A 17,076-nucleotide genomic window follows, 5' to 3' on the forward strand; every position below is an offset into this window, starting at 1 on the left:
CCTTGGCCTTGTGGGCCAGGGCCTTGGCCCAGGGAGGCTCAGCCCCAGGGTCGGGGGTGGGGGTTCCTTTGGCCTCAAGTGTTGTGGGGGGGGCTGCCTCCAGCCCACCGTGATGCCAAAAGGGTAACGAGGTATCCTGTGTCTGGATGCATGGACGCTGTGTGTGCACGCCTGTGATCGTGGGCAGCAGGGACCACTGAGGAGCCAGGAGAGATCTCTGCAGAGAACCTGGGGCGGGGCCAGTGGGGCTGGAGTGTCGGGGGTGGGGTGGGGCCAGCCGGCCTTGCTAACGGAGGAAGTGGGCTATGGACTGGGCTGGGGTCTGGGCTGTGACCGCTCACCTGGGCCTGATCGATGCTGTGGGCATGTCTGTGTGTCTCTGGGTGTTGTGACTACGTGTCTCCATGCCCGGGTGTCTAGATTTATGTCCGAATGAATCTGTCTCCACATGCACATGGGGTAATGTTCCCATGTTCACGTGTCCACATTTGTCCTTGGCCACACCCACCTGTGGCCACTTCCGCCCTTAGCCACATTTGCCCACATCCGAGTCCACCATGGCCATGAGTGTGTGGCCCCATACTTTGCTCTTCCGTGTTTATTGGGCCAAGGAGTTTTCCTGAGGCGTGTCTCTGGGTCCCTCTGCTGCTGTGTGTGTCCCTGGGGGTGTGTACATGTGCCTGCCCCTGTGGATCTTTGCGTGGCTGTGTTTCTCTGTGTGGCCCCAAGGACCCTCAGCTCCTAAGCCCTGATCCCTGTCCCTGCCCCAGTTGGTAAACATAACCTGCCAAAATATTTTTTTTTGTCTTTTTTTGTGGTTTTTTTTTTTTCAAGTTCAAGAATCCCCAGTAAAAATTCTCCACGAGGTCTTTTTTCCCTTTTTACAAAAATAGAGTTTTTCTTCCCCTCCCACCCCCCCCTTTTTTTTTTTCATTTTGTCTCTGTTTCCGGCCCCTCCCCCTGCTCCTCACATTCCACACCAAGGGGCTCTGGGCCAGGGCTGACCACACCCCTCTCATGTTTCACTTTTTTGGGGATTTTTAAACCTGTTCCCCCCCCCACCAGGCTCACCTAGGTAACTGGGGAGGCCTGGGCAAGGGGGCCTGGGAGGGCACCCCCAATGCCCCCCACCCCAAGCCATCCGTGGAGGGTGGTTGAGTGGTGGGCTAGGGGCACATCTCTGCTTTCATTTTAGCCGAAAAAGGAAACAAAAACCTTCACCATGAACGAAACCAAGAGGAGAGAGTGAACAGCCCAGCCTAGGGGGGAGGGGCGTTAGGGTGGGGGAGGGGGCCCCAGGCACCCCCCATTCCCTGCAGACCCTCCCACCAAGTGCTCACCCTGTGGCTTCTGCAGGGACGCAGGGCCCTCGTGCCGTCCGTGGTCTGCCTGCGCTGTCTCTCTCGGGCCCCCTGTCTCTCTCTCTCTCTCTCTCTGTCTCTGCTGCCCGGGGAGGGTGGGGAGGGCGGCGGCGCCTCAGGCCTTGTGCTGTTTGCTGGTCTTGAAGGACACCTGCAGCACGCGCTCGCCCAGGCGGTAGCCATTGAGGCTGGCGATGGCCATGGCCGCCTCGTCGTAGTTGGTCATGGTGACGAAGCCAAAGCCCTTGCACTTGTTGGTGGTGAAGTCACGGATGACCTTGACGTTGGTGACCGCCCCGAAGGGCCCGAACAGCTGCCACAGAACGCTCTCGTCCGCTTCCGGAGACAGGTTGTACACGAAGATGCACCAGCCGGCGCCTGCTGCACCCCCCGACAGGCCCACGCCCGCAAGGCCGCTCATGCCATCGATGGCGATGGGTGAGAACCTGGCGATGAGCGACAGGGGACTACTTTGGGGGTCACGCGGGCTCTGCCCTGACCCCCGGCATGCCCCCTGACCCCTCTTGACCTCTGACTGTGCAGTGACCTCGGGACTGTGTGACCCCTGCATTGGCCCTGTGACCTCCATCTGAGATCCCATCCACCTCAAACCTCACACTCTGAGCCACCAGCCCCCCATCTCTACCCTGACCTGAAGCCCTGTCCTGACCTCTGACCCTCTCTGAACATTAGGTCCTCACCCATGATCCTTCCCTGAGCCCCAACCCACCTCCTGAGCCTATGACCTTGGACCCCACCTGGTCCTCAGCCCCTTCCCCTTCGCCTGGCTACCACCCTCCCCTTGGCATTTCTTCCCACCCAATTCCTGTCCTCACCACCCACTCAGACACCACCCCGACCTCACCCTTGGCAACGCCACCTCTTTCGCCACACTGGCTATCCTGCCAGGAGGAGGCCCACCCGGAAGGGCAGTGCTGGAACCAGGGTGCGAGTGTGGCCTTTACGTGTCCCCTGCTGGTTATTCAGGTCTCCGCTCAGATGTCACCTCCTGGGGTGGCTTCCTCTGACTCTCACAGTGGTCACCGCCTCCCTCTGGCCCTCTCAGCCTTTTCCTACTTACGTACATATGTATGCACATAGATGGGCTTCCCAGGTGGTGCTAGTGGTAAAGAACCCACCTGCCAATGCAGGGGACATAAGAGACCTGGGTTCGATCCCTGGGTCGGGAAGATCCCCTGGAGAAGAGCATGGCAACCCACTCCAGTATTCTTATCTGGAGAATCCCATGGACAGAGGAGCCTGGCGGGCTACAGGCCATGGGGTCACTAAGAGTCAGACACAACTGAAGTGACTTAGTAGGTACACATGTACGTATGTATGTTTTTTGGGTTTTTTTTGGCTGCACCTCGAGGCATGCAGGATTTCAGTTCTCCGACCAGGGATTGAACATGTTCCCTCTGCAGTGGAAGCTCAGAGTCTTAACCACTGGACCACCAGGGAAGTCCTCAGGCCTTTTCCTATTTAAATCAGATATTTATTCTCAGCTCCATCTTCCCTGCAAGTTTCTGTTCCCTCCGCGTCCAGGCCCAGAACAGTTCCCAGCACCAGTCAGTCCTTGGGAGGGGTGTGTGGAGTGAAAGAACAGAGGAAGGGGCAGAACTGGCTTCACCACGTTCTGCGCTGGCTCCCTGCCTTCCTGAGGCTCCTCTACACCTCAGGACCCAGGACACCAAGGGCCTTAGCTGTTTATATGATTGCTGGGCTCATTCTCTCCTCCTGGACTTTGCAAAGCCATCTCTGCTGCCAGGAACCCTGATTCTCTTCTGGCCCTGAGTGATGTCTCCATTGGATGCCCATCAACCTGTCTCCCACCCTCTTCACCTCCCAGATCACTGTTCATCTGTCTCCTTCCCCAGAGGACTGAAATAAGTAATAATATTAACAATAATAATAAGAACTGCGGCCTTTTACCAAGCGAGCCCACACTGTGTGCCAAGCATCAAGCTCAGTGTCATTTCATTTCCACCAGGGCCACCAGGGCCAAGTCTGACTGGGACTTGCTGGGTCCCCAGCCCCAAGCCACGCTCCTGACACTCAGCATGTGCTCAGTCTTGATGCTATAGATGCAGGGACCTTCAGAGGATCAGGGATGTGTACAGTATAGCAGGGGCCTCAAAGTTCCTTGCCAGCTAAGAGGCAGAAAGGCGGCGGCATCCTGTGACCGTCAGCAAAGATGACCAACAGTGGCCAGTGGGGGCACAGCTGTGACCCAGGCAACCCTGCCTGCCTTTCAGTGGAATGCAGAAGGCCACAGATAGGCCCTCCGGTCCAAATTTCACAGTAGCCCTTTCTAGGCACTTAGTAGACTCAATATCCCCCAGATCTCTTGATGGCCACACTATGCCCATACATGGGCAGTCCTGGGGGTGAGGTGGGGGAGGGTTCCATCAGGGCAAAGGTCCCAGGAGGGAATACTGAGGGGCTGGGGCAGCGGGGCAGGGGCACTCTTACCTCTTGACTCCGTAGGCCATATTGAGCAAATTGTCCAGCCTGTGGAGGCAGAAGGGGTGGTCACTGGTGGCTTCTGGGCACACCCCCTGGCTGTGACACTGGGCAGCCAGCCTGCCCTCCCCGCCCCCACCCAGTAGTCCAGCCGTGCTGCCGGCCCTGCCCCCGCCCGCTTGCTCCCCGCCCGGCTGGACACCGCCTGGCACGGAACCGTGGTCACTCACTCGGGCACCGCCTCTTGCCTGTCCTGCTGCTACCCACTCTTCACTGGCATCCTCGCCCTCCCACACCGGAAACCCAGTCTTGCTCTTCCAGGCCTCCCCCCACCTGCCCCCAACTCCAGCTCTTGGGTCCCTAGAGGGGAAGTTTCAAGTCTCTTCTCCAAAGTGCCTGGGTCAGGCAAGTGACACAGCCTCTCTGAGCCTCAGGGTCCCTGGGGACCCTCTGTCCCTCAAGGGACAAGATGGGTTCTGATCTCATGGCATCACCGAGCAGAAAAAGTAAGGGTGCCTGCCCCCCAGGGAGCACTCTGTGGCCTGCCCCTGTGGAACCAGCAGCTGGAGCCATGTGCCCAAGGGAGGGGGCAGCCGGGGCGGGCCTGATCGGGTGGTTCTAGACCTTTTGACGCCAATAATAATACTCATAGTGGCCTGTGCACATTGAGTGCCTGCCGTGTACAAGGGCCTGGCCTCAAGACACGACAGGCCCCCACATTTCCTCTTTTCTGCCCTCAGCAGCCCGAGTGTGGGCGCCGTCCTGGTGTCTCTCCACTGTGCAGGAATGGGGCTTAAGGAGGGCAGCTACAAGCCTAGGGCACCCTGGTTCTGGGGGTCTGGGGTATCTAGGGGGCAGGGAGCGGCAGGGGGCTCACCGGAAGCGCTGTGTCTGATGGTGCAGGGGGCCTGCGTAGCGCCGGGCTGACGACTGGTAGAGGTGGGTGAGCAGGGCCTGGCCCGTCTTCTGACTCGGGTTGTTGGCAAACTTGACCGTGATGGGCTCGGCCGCACCCAGCGGCTTCTGCCCGTTCAGTCCTTTGATGGCCTCCTCGGCTTCGATCCTCTTGTCAAAGCGGATGAATCCCACTCCCCGAGAGACGCCTGCAGTGGGGCGGGAGGGCTTCATGGGGACCCCGCCCCCTCCTGTGTGACCCCGCCCCCTCCCGTGTGACCCCCGCCCCCTCCTCGCTGCAATTTGTTTCTCCACTCTGGTCCCACCTGGGTGTCTCTGACCTGCGTGCCCCCGCCAGATGAGCCCTCCCCGGCAGCCTGACCTGTGACCTGGTCCACCAGGATGCGAGAAGTGATGATGCGGCCGTACTGGGAGAAGAGCTGCTCCATCTCTTTCTGGCTCATGGTCTTGGGGAGCCCGCTGACGTACAGGTTCGCATCTCGGATAGAGGCAGAGCTGGGTCTGGCATAGGATACCTGGGGGAGGGGGTCAGGCAGACAGGGCTGAGGGCAAGATCCATTTCACAGATGGGGAAAGTGAGGCAACACCCACACTGCCGCTGAGCGACAGACATCCCTCATCCGTTTACTCAACAAATACCGTGAGTAGTCAGTCACCATGGGCAGTGGGCGGGAGTCAACCGGGGTGTGGTGACAGGGGACGTGGCTGTGACCAAGATAACAGGCACGGCTCGGCTTGCGTAGAGTGATGACAAATACCTGCGCCTCTGGGGTCATGCGTCTCCCTGGGGACCTTGGAGACCTTCGCGTCTCTAGCTCATGCTCTCAGGCTGGACATTCCATCAACATCGACACATCTGACTTCTTTGGAAAGTGAACCTGGGGTGCCGGCTGGTCTCTTCCCTACTACACTGGGCACCCTCAGGGTCACTTAGATCTTTAGCCTGCAGCTCAACCCTGACAGCTCCAAAATGTCTGAGCCAGCACTGGGACTGGCCCCCGAACGGCACACCTGTGTGCTACCTGCCTCCAGGTGTCCTGTGAGGAGGCTTCATGGTGGGGGAGTCACACTCAGCAACCCCAACTTGCCTTCACTCAGTAATGACAGTTCTGTCGTTCCAGGTGCTCAGGTCCCCAGCCTCGGGTTGTCCTTGACATGTCTATCACACCCACGTCTAAACACCATCATCCTATCGACTCCACCTTCCTCCTTATCCAGAATCCACATACTTCTCCCCATTTTCCTCCCGTTGCTCATCCAGACCAGTGTAGCAGGCTCCGCCCTGGTTCCCTGCTCCACTCCACCACCCGCCACAGGCTGTTCCTCCCACAACAGCCAGGGGGCACCTGTGAACATCTGAACCAGGTCACATCCCTCTGCTTAGAATCCTGTGTCTTCCACTGTCCTCAGAGTTCAAGTGCTTCTCACAGCCCACAGGGCCTTGCATGACCTGACCCATCACCACCACCCTCCTCATTTCAGCCCACTGTCCCCCTCAACATCTCTATTCCAGGCACACAGGCCTCCAGCCACGTTCCCCAAACACTAGGTTTGCTCCACCCTCAGGGCCTTTCCGCTTGCTGTTCCCTGTGCTTCCAACTCTCTTCCTCGTCTTTCTTCTCCTCCATGCCTCATTTGAAATATCCTCCTGGTCCTTTCCCATCTGCGTTTGGTCCTCCACCCTTAGCCCCGTTCCTCTTTCAAAACCCTTCTCTCAGTTATGAAATAGACACATTTCCCTATGACCCTTCGATTCATTAATTGTGGTCCAGCCCAACAATGAAACTCTCTGCAACTGTTTGAAAAATGGTGGACGTGTATATTTATTTCCCTGAAACAGTGGTGAGTATTGTAAAGTGGGGGAAAGAAAAGTCCATTTATAGAGCAGTGACTATTGTGTGACCCCATCTCATTGTGTGTTTATCAATGTCCTGGAAACATGGTCTAGAGGGCCCACCCCTAAACGCTAACAGGGTGAGCTAGAGCTATCGGGGGCAGGGGGTGGTAGGATAAGCTCCTTCCTCCCTTACTTCTGCTGATGTCTATCTTTCTGTTTCTTCTGAATTAACCTCTGGGTAGAGGAGGTCATTGTCAAGGGTCCAGCTTTTGTTTAGGGAGGTGAGTTGCGAGGGCATATTACTTCACTAGAAGTCACTAATTAAAAAATGAGTAAATTGGGCCAAGGGTGTATTGCTTTTAGGGTGGGGGCAGGGGGATTCAATTGATGTGATTGTGCACACCTGGGGTCCTCCAGAAAACTAAAGGACAAACACCACAGCTGCTATTATTTCTGTAATAACAATGAAAACTCATGGCAATGTATTTGATGGCTTCCACTCTTCCCCACCCTAGGGGCTGTGCCTTTTTTTAGGGATGTCGACTTGTTGATGGATTGGAGCTGGGGGACAGGGGAAGGGACGCTGAGCTCCTGGGTGGGTTTGGGGGTCAGGGGTCATCCAAGGCAGAGTCGGCATTCAGGGTCCTTTCCCATCCTTCCATGACGTGGGCTGACCCAGGTCCTTCACCTGGGTATGGGCTCCTCCTACACCCCTTGACCAGGACAGGGCTTGGCACATGATGGCTGGCTGGAAATATTTGGGGTACAACCTGCTGGAACACCTAGTTAGGACCAGCCAAACACCACAGCCACCCAGGCATGCGCGCACACACATACACACACACGGCCTCCCTGGGATACCCACTGCACAGCTCCGGGGACTACACCACTTGGAGGGGGACACAAGGTCATTGCCACATTCATGGAACTCCAGGGTAATTACAGGGAGCATCACAGAACCAACCACACACCTGTCACACCGCTGCACAAGCCCTCAGTGTCACACACATTCCACCCCGAATGGGGCACAGGTAGACACACCCACACAATTTCTCCATAACACACAAACACCCTGTCACAGCAAGACACACCCACGCAGCCCCACCAGGTCACAGCCAGAGTTGCAATGTGTCACAAAGCACCTACCAAAAAAACACCCTGTCCTCAGAGACACATAGTAACACAACCCGAGTCTATAACAGCCAGACCCACATGATAACAGCCACTTACATAGCCATGGGGTCCCACAAATACCATGTCTTACAGCCTAGGGTGCCACACATCACACACACATGCCACATCACCTGCATACAGTATCCCTCCGGGTTATACAGTTCATCACTGGGTCCATCCTCACAACCTGGGGGCTTCTGGGTCTACTTGGCCACAGAGGGACCCATCAGACCCTTGTCAGCCTCCACATCAGGGAGAGGAAGAGATTCCAGCACCTCTGTTTTTATGGCAAACTGGGGTCCAGATGGGCATCCTCCCCAGCCTACCCTCCCTCAGGATTCAGAAGCAGATTTGTGGGGCGGAGCCCAGACACCCCCAGGCAAACCCGGAGAGGGGGTTTCCATGGTGATTCCCACCCCCCCTTCCCAGGGAACTTGGGCTCGCAGGGTCCCAGCTGCAGCTGCTGAGAGGGGAGGTCATGGAGGGGGAGGGGCACTGCACAAAGGTGGGGGAAGGGCCCACCCCTAATCCCACCCTCCCAGACCCTAGTTAGGCTCCAGATGGCAGATGGGCCCCCCCTCTCCCCCATTTCCATAACAAAGGCAGGGAGGGGGCTGCACACCAGACCCTGGTCACTCTCTCCTACAGCTGAGGGGGTGGGTACCTCCAGGGCCTGGCTGACTCCTTGAGTTGCCAGAGAATGTGGGGTTGATCATCTCCCCATCAACAGGTGAGGAAACAGAGATTCAGAGAGGCAGTCATTGGCTCTGGGGCCCCAGCCGGAAAGCCTTTGGGGAATGATTTGAACCCCTTAGGGGATGAGCTATAGGGGAAGATGGGTGGCCATAAGGGGAATGGACATGTGGGGAGGGTACGGCTGAGAGGGTTGGGTGGCAGTGGAAGGGTCAGTTCAGGTGGGTGGTAATAAAGAGGAAATGGGCACAGCCAAGGTGGGGAGTCACAGGAACGAGGGCGCTGACCTTGATGGTCTTCGTCTGCAGTTTGAGGCCGTTGAGGGTGTTGATGGCTTTGTCTGCATCGTTGGGGTCAGAGTAGTTCACAAACCCGTAGCCGAGGCTCTGCCCTGCAGGCAGGACCAGGACAGTGACCTGCCAGGGTCCTCCCAGACCCAGGCCTGAGAGGCTGACCACCCCCATCACGGTTATGAGAACCAGGATTCCACCCTTATTTATTCCCCCAGTGTACCACCCTATCCCCAGGACACCTCAGACCCCTCCAGTATCCCACCTAGGGTTGCATCTGTCTCCCCATCATACTTCACACTCCACCAAGGTCCCACCTGCTGCTACTTGGGTTCACACCTGGCTCCCCATCATACCTCAGACTCCACGAGGGTCCCACCTGCTCTCATCACCTCCCACCCGGGGTCACCTCTGGCTCCACACCACACATGTACTTCTGTGGCTACCCCTGCCCGCCAGAAGCCACACCTGTGATCTTGTCCCGAACCAACTTGCAGGACTCGATGTCACCAATGCTGCCGAAGAGACTCTTGAACTCATCCTGGGTCATATTCTGGGGCAAGTAGTTGACAATGAGGTTGGTCTTGCTGTCATCAGTGGCTCCGTTTGTACCAAGGAGTGGCCCGTTGGGCAGGGCCGGGCCGGCCGGGCCCCCTGCCACCTGAGACTCCATGGCGCCGAGTATCTGCTGGAGACAACAGGCCACACCCACTCATGGCGCCGTCCCCACACCAGGGTTTGTGGTGACAGATGTGTCATGTCTGACATAGGCTTGAACATTCAGAGGGGATAAGGTATTATTCTCACAGCCCCTCCCATTCCTTGAGCACTGGGCAAAGCATTTTATATGTGATTTTACCTGGAAAAAGTCCATATATAAATGCCATATATGCCCTTTTGCATGTATGCTTGCCTGTTTGTCTAAAACCAATCTACATTTTTAGAATAATGAAACGAATACTTTGGTATTCAGAATTAAAATTGCAACCTTTTTAACTAGCTTTGAAACCCTCACAATACCATTCCTGACTTCGTACTTTGCTCTTCCCACCAAAGGCAAGTCCTATCCAAATATGTTAATATTTCTTTTGCTTCATGCATAATTTTCCCACTGGGCATTTATACGCCCCCCACCTGTTTTTCCACTGAGCCATTTTGGATTTTTTTATGTATAATATAATAACATCTGCAAATAATGATACTTTTCTTTATCACCAATCTATACCTATTATTTATTTTTCTTGTCTTATTGCAGGGGCTACCTTGTGATAGTGGCTTTTTTATTCTTGAAACATTAAAGGAAATGCTGTAAATATTTCACAGCTAAATATGATCTTTACTATAGGTTTTTTGGTAGATGACCTTCATCAAGTTAAGAATGTTTAATTTTATTCCTAGTATCCTAACAAGATATATTTTTAAGGAATGGATATTGAATTTTATTGACTATCTTTTTCTACATCTATTGAAATGATTTTTTTGCTTTACTCTATTACAATCATGAATTGCATTAATTGATTCTCTAATATTAAGTCAACTTTCCTAAGCTAAACTAAACTTGGTCATGTTGCAGTTTTGTTTATATACATTGTTTGATTTGATTTGCCACATTTTTTTATGGTTCTTTGGGATTTTTAACCTCTTCAAGAATGGGCTTCACTGGTGGCTCAGATGGTAAAGAATCTGCCTGCAATGCAGGAAACCCTGGTTCAACTCCTGGGTTGGGAAGATCCCCTGGAGAAGGGAATCTTTTACCTGAAAAAAGTCCATATATAAGGAAGACTCTACCAATCTATTTGGATTTCTAGGTGAGGGCAACCTATTCACCAACTGTGCCATAGGAGAAGACCTAAGGAAATGCTGGCTACTTTCCCTTCTCATGCCCATGACAGATTGGTATTCTAACCAATCCCAGCACTGTGGGGAGAATACTACCCAATGCAGTATTCTTCCTGGAGAATCCCATGGACAGAGGAATCTGGTGGGCTACAGTCCATGGGGTCACAAGGAGTGGGACACCATGTTTTTTGATCCATGCAACAGCTCCGTAGAAGTTAATTACGCTATGACAAGGAATATGGGGCTCAGAGATGTTAAGGAACTTATTGAAGTCACACAGCATTTGGAATGCAAATACAGACCTGTCTGCGCCTGAAGACCACCCTCTACCATTCTCTATGATGTCAGGTACCAGCTCCAACTCCTTGTTTTGTGTCCTTGGATATACTCCTTATTCTCTTGGGGGCCTCTGACTCACTTTGCTGAAAATTCAAAAAATTAGCCATGGCTATCTTAAGAGTCATGTAGAGAAGAATTTTAAAGCCACATCTGGGCTCAGAAGGAAACAGTGCTGGGATTGGTTGGTATTGTCTGTCATGGGCATGAGAAAGGAAAATAGCCAGCATTTCCTTAGGTTTTCTCCTATGGCACAGCTGGTGAATAGGTTGCCCTCACCTAGAAACCCGAATAGATTGGTAGAGTCTTCCTAGAGGGATGAATTAAGAAGGATTTAAAGCCACATTCAGTTTTAGGAGGAAAGACCATTTGTGATTGATTAGCAATGTCTATTGTGGTGATGGAATTAGAAAGAGCCAGCAGGTTCACATCATCTCAGTCATCCCTGCCCCAAAATATAACCATAGTTGTTCCCAAATTTCAGGCATACTGTGTACTAGGCACAGAGCAAGGCCCTCTACAAGCAATTTTTTTTTTTTTTCTTATTCACAACTCTGGAAAGAAGAGGGTTTTATTTCCTCAGCTTAAGAAATGTTTAGGTGCTAAATCTTATCTGACTCTTTTGAATCACATGGACTGTAGCCAACCAGGCTCCTCCATCTGTGGGATTTCCCAGGAAAGAAAACTGGAGTGGGTTGCCATTTCCTTTTCCAGGGGATCTTCCTGGCTCAGGGATTGAACCTGTGTCTCCTGCATTGGCAGGCAGGTTCTTTACCACTGAGCCACCTGGGAAGCCTTCTTAAGAGATGCTACAGAAAAAAAAAAAAAGAGAGAGAGAGATACTGTGGACTAAATGGGCTTTCCAGAGGGCACCAGTGGTAAAGAACCTGCCTGCCAATGCAGGAGAATAAGAGATGGCGGTTTCACCCCTGGGTTGGGAAGATCCGCTGGAGGAGGGCAGGGCAACCCACTCCAATATTCTTGCCTGGAAAATCCCATGGACAGAGAAGCCTGACGGGTTATGGTCCATAGAGTTGCAAAGAGTTGGACACGAATGAAGCGACTTGGTATGCATGCATATGGACTAAATGCTTTTGTCCCTCCAAATTCATATGTTGAAACCCTTATCCCCAGTGAGATCGTATTTGGAGGCAGGGCATTTGGGAGGTAATTAGGTCATGAGGATGGAACCTTATAAAAAGGGACAGATGATCTCTCTCCACCATATGAAGACAGTGATAATATAACCATCTGCAAACCAGCAAGCTGGCCCTCACCACAAAACCAAATCAGCTCACACCTCGATCTTGGACTTCTCAGCCTCCAGAACTATGAGAAATAAATGTCTGTTGTTTAAGCCACCCAGTTAATGGTATTTTAGTCAGCCTGAGCTGACTAAGACAACAGATGAGGAGAGTGAGGTTCAAAGATGTTAAAAAAATTACCAAGATCATGCAGTCCCTAAATGGTGAACCAGGGATTTGCACATGAGCTTTAATGATTAGAAGTCTGTAGTTCCGACTTCTACTGCCAACGAAGCCTAGTGCTGGCTCACATTTTCCAGCTGTGTCCTTAGGTATGCTGCTTCACACTTCTGGACCTCTGTTCCATTCTGTTCAAAACTCCAGCAAACTACCAGTATAGTGACTGGAGAACAATCTAAAGCTGATCGTGGGTGCAGCTGAAAGCATTCTGGGATCAGTTGGCTATGTCTGCCATATACACGGTCATGGGAAGTGGAAGCAGGCTTGTCCTGTCCACCAGTCCTGCTGTTAATAATCATCCCACTCCACTGAAACCTCCCGTGTCAGGTACCCGGGAAAGAACTCAGAGACACTGCATGATAGAAATGGAGAACTTGATTTCAAACCTGGGTATGTTGGACTTCAGAGCTGTTTTTAATGACTGGCCAGTATACTGGGGGCAGCTCTGCCACCATATGGCTGTATGTCCTCAGGGACAATCTTAGCTCTTCTTTGGGCCTCTGCTTCCTTGTCATTTATTCTTATTTAAAGGATGGCTCAGAGGGTCAACTGCCCTGCAGCTCCAATTGGCTGGGAGTGGCTGTCTGGGAGATCTGCCTGGAGAATTATTCTTTGATTTTATTTTTTTCCATTCTTGGCTGCATCATGAAGCTATGGGATGTTAGTTCCACGATGGGGGATTAAACCCGGGTCCTCAGCAGAGAGAGCATGGAATCCTAACCTCCGGACCACTGGGGAATTCCCTGGAGGATTATTCTGAAGCCACATCCAGGCTCACCAGGAACACAGACTGGGTTGATTAGCAATGTCTGCCGCAGGCTCCTGAAAGAAAGCAATAACGTACACTCCACATATCAGCATCCTGGTCTTAAAACAACACTTGACTAATAACATAGCCATGAGTTGAGGGCCTGCTAGGTGCCAGACAACATTCTCTATGTGAAAATTCCCAGGCAGTTCTCCCAACATTGAATGTTATGGAGCTCTTTTCATCATTTAACAGATGACAGGTGAGAAAGCTGAGTCTCATTGAAGGAGAAGGCATTGAAACAATGTCGGGTAGCACGCAAAAAGTAGACCAAGAATTCAAATCCAGGGTATAGACTCCAGAGTCCACTCTCTTAGTGAAATGGCCAATAATAAAGATAATAATAACAAAGCAAAGCCGAGCACCCACTCAACACCAAGCCCTGGGCATCACTACGTTTAAACCTACTCTGTTGGCCGAGTCTACTCATTCAACTCAACAAGTTATTTACTACCTGCCACCAAGCTGCTGCTTCCACCCTCCTCACTGTGTGTCCTTTGACACTCATGCTGCCTCTCTGGGCCTTTGTCCAACCACTGAAAATATGCTACAGAGGTCCCCCATGTATGGAGAGCTGGAGTCTGAATTTATGTCTGGGTTTAGCAAGCTAGAATTCTGTGATCAGTTGATGATGTCTATGGAAGCCCCCAAAAGGAGGACATAGTACGCAAGACACATCAGACTCCAGCTTTGGAAGCCCTACTATGTGCACTGAACATGTATTATTTTCATTGCTTTTCCACAATCATGCTGAAAGCTGGAGAGCACCTCCATTTTTCAAATGGAAAAATTTAGGGTGAAAGGAAACTGTGACTTGCCGAGGATGACAAGCAAGTGGCAGGGATGGTTTTCGGGTTTGATTTCTTGATCTGATGACCCTGGAGCCTACAAGGTTACTGGTTCTCCACCTCCCTGAATGCTAAGAGGAGATTGGGGGGTTCCCACTAGGGATCTTGAAGCCCAGCCTGCTAGTCTCAACCTCCCCCCACCCCATCTCCCTCGCATCTGTGCCAGAGCTTAAAGGGATCAGTGTCGCATTTCCTCTGAGGCTGAGCCGGCTGAGCTGCTAATGGGGATCGGATTGGTGGAGGCCACACCCTCTCGGGCTTCAGCCCACAGCAAATGCATGGCCCAGGATGACACAGGGATCACGGAGACCTGTGAGGTCTCCTGAGGGCTAAGGACTGTCCCAGGACAGGGATGGAGAGGTGAAGTCAGAGGGAGGAAGGCAGATTAAAGACGAAGCAAGTGGGAAACTACCCCCCACTCCCACCCACACTCTCTCTGGCTCTTCCTCTGGGTCTTTCCCTCCTTCTGCTACTTTTCCTGTTTCTCTTCTCCTCTGTCCGAGTCTCTCCCCTCCATCCTTCTTTCCCCTCTGAACCCTTCTCTGTCTCCCCTTCCCTCTCTCTCTTCCTCCAACTCTTTTGTACCATCATACAAACATCTGACATATGGATTTTTGCAGTGAACACACCTGAGATCATTTTGCTGTGTCAGATCCCCTTGGCCTCCAGCTGTGCCCCTGGTCCTAGTCACAGTGACAGATGCTTAGGCACCCATGACAATAGGGCATTGAATGGCTATGCATGGTAAGGCTGGACCACCACGTGGTGCTAAGTGAGCCTCCTACTTCTGGGTCCTTCTCCCTTCCTGCAGGGCCATCACCGTCTCAACTCATCCTCTGACTTCCTCCCAGCCTGTCTCAGTGGTGGGTCTCTGCCTGAGTGCTTTCCATCAGAGTGACCAGGACTCCGAGGGCTCCAAGGCCCTTGTGTGACCTCTGACCACACGTTCTCCCCTTTGTGCATCAGCTTCCCTTTTTCAAATGGGGGCAGAGATGAGAGCAATGTATGCTGGGCTGTTCTGGGGGTGCTGAGGGTCCTCAGGAGGCCTCACTCGCGTTCCTAGACCTGGGTGAGGAGCGTGAGACAGCGAGGGAAAGGAGCTGGCCTGAGATCACACAGCAGAAAAGGGTGGCCTCTCTCAGGCCTCCTTTCTCAGAGCCAGGTGGGTGGGTCTCAAGGTCTGGACGGGGAGAGGCCCAGGTATGGAGGGAGTGCTAAACATCCCCCTACCCATTATGCTCGCTACTACTCGAAAAAGAGGTCCGGAAAGAGATACAGGGTACAGAGACACACACGCAGAGACCTGAGAGACAGAAAGAGCGAAAGAAGGAGGCCCGGGCGCTGGGACCAGACAAAGGACGCTCGGCGGCGCGGGGAGCAGAGTCGCGCGGCGGGGGCGGGGGTGGAGCCGGGGTGGGGCTAAAATTGGCCAGCCCCGCCCCCGGGATACGCCCGGGCTGCCGAGTGGAGTGGAAATCCGAGGGCTCGGGCGAGGCCGGGCCCCTGGGGCCCCGGGGGCGGGGTCTAGATGGGCGGGGCAGGGGCGTGGTAAGAAAGGGCGTGGCCGGGCGTGGCTGGGCGCTCGGGAGCTGACCAGCTCGGCGGCTGCTGAAAGCACCGGCGCTGGGCGACGGGCGCCGGCGGGCGGGCCGGCGGGCGCGTTCAAGGTCACCCCGCGGCCCTGAGCTCTGGCAGGGTGGGGCGCCTTGACCTGGTCTAGGGGGGTCTGCTTGAGCCCCTTTCCCCATCCCCTGGAGGCGGGGGCTCAGGAGCGGCGGAGCATTAACCCCCCCGCGGGCCCTTCTCTCCCCTCCCCCTCCCCGCAGCCTGAAGCGCCCGCGCGAGGCTACGGCCCGCGAAGAAGCGCCGAGAAACAAAGGGACGCGGCGGTGGTGGCGGCGGGCCCGCGGGGCCTCCGGGCGCGCCCCCTCCTCTCCCCTCCCCGCTTGCCGCAAGGTCGACGGGCTCGAGGACGAGATGCCCGGCTCCCGGGTGCGGTCGAGGCCCAGGGCGCGCGATCCGACGCCACCCCTTCCCTGGGGCTCTCGGGGACTCCTTGCCGCCTGGTCCTGGCCCAGCACCAGTGATTGGGGCCCTGCGTTTGCCTGGGAGGCCTGCTGAGTCCGGGCCTGGATGGAGGAGGCATCCTCCGCCGCCGCGGCCCCTCCCCCATCAGGCCTGCTGAAGGGGGCAATTCCGCCCCCAGGGCTCCGTAGGATGTCCTCCGAAACACAGGTCGATTCACCAAGGCCTCTCAAGCCAAACTCTAAGCGCCCCCAGCACTCTGGGCGCGGCTCTGCCCACACTTAGGCCCCGAGGCTCGGTCCTACCCCCCCACCCGGGCCTAGCTAGGCCTGGTCCTACCCCCCCCCCCCCCATCTCCTCGGAGCCTGTGCCTAAACCCTCTCCGACTAGGTTCCCTCTCAGCGACAGGGGAATACCTACAGTGACCATTCTTGTGTGCCCGGCGGGCGCGGTCCGTGTTGAGGGCGGCTCCGGGGGTCGTGCACTCTTTGGGGGGCGCTCGATGCTCACGCCGGGGTCCTGCCGGGGCGGCCTCTGGTGCAGCCGCTGCAGAGGTCTCGGTGAGGGCAGCGGATCCCTCGAGGGCCGGGGACGGGCCCGAGCCCGGGTACGCGAGCGCGGATAACCGGGCCCCGGGGTGGCCTGCGGGCAGCAGGGGATGGAAACAGGGAGCGGGCGCGGGATTGAGAACGCCCCCTGCGCGGCCCCGCGGGGCCCGGGGAGGTTGCGCTTCCCGACAGAGATCTCGGCGCTCTGCCTTTCGCCGCCGCCCCTCGGCCCGGCTGGTCCGGTCCCCGGTGTTCAGTCCTCTCCCCTCGCCCGCCCTCCCTCCCTCCCTCCGGCCCTCGCTGCGCGCTCCGCGCTCTGGGCCGCGCCGCCGCCGCCCCCAGCCCTTTATAGCAGCAGCTGCTAGCGCCGGCGTCGCTTATTGGCTGCGGCAACCGAGCCCCGCCTCCTCGCGGCGCCCGACGGCGCGGCAGGTGGAAGCGAGCGCGCGCTGGCCA

The 17,076-nt window shown here is 55.0% G+C and overlaps 1 protein-coding gene across 1 annotated transcript; it reads right to left on the minus strand.

Annotated features, from left to right (window-relative positions):
- Window positions 1-1,001: 1,001 nt before the first annotated feature.
- On the minus strand, window positions 1,002-16,851 carry ELAVL3 (ELAV like RNA binding protein 3). Its single transcript, XM_061149267.1, has 7 exons — window positions 16,493-16,851; window positions 9,201-9,420; window positions 8,730-8,833; window positions 5,101-5,254; window positions 4,702-4,927; window positions 3,834-3,872; window positions 1,002-1,807 (listed from the first exon to the last, which is right to left on the minus strand). The coding sequence occupies exons 1-7, from the start codon at window positions 16,499-16,501 to the stop codon at window positions 1,477-1,479; spliced, it is 1,083 nt and encodes a 360-aa protein (XP_061005250.1). The 5' UTR covers window positions 16,502-16,851; the 3' UTR covers window positions 1,002-1,476.
- Between the last annotated feature and the right edge of the window lie 225 nt (window positions 16,852-17,076).

The sequence above is a fragment of the Dama dama genome, chromosome 9 (genome assembly GCF_033118175.1).
Source record: "Dama dama isolate Ldn47 chromosome 9, ASM3311817v1, whole genome shotgun sequence".
NCBI classification, from domain to species: domain Eukaryota; kingdom Metazoa; phylum Chordata; class Mammalia; order Artiodactyla; family Cervidae; genus Dama; species Dama dama.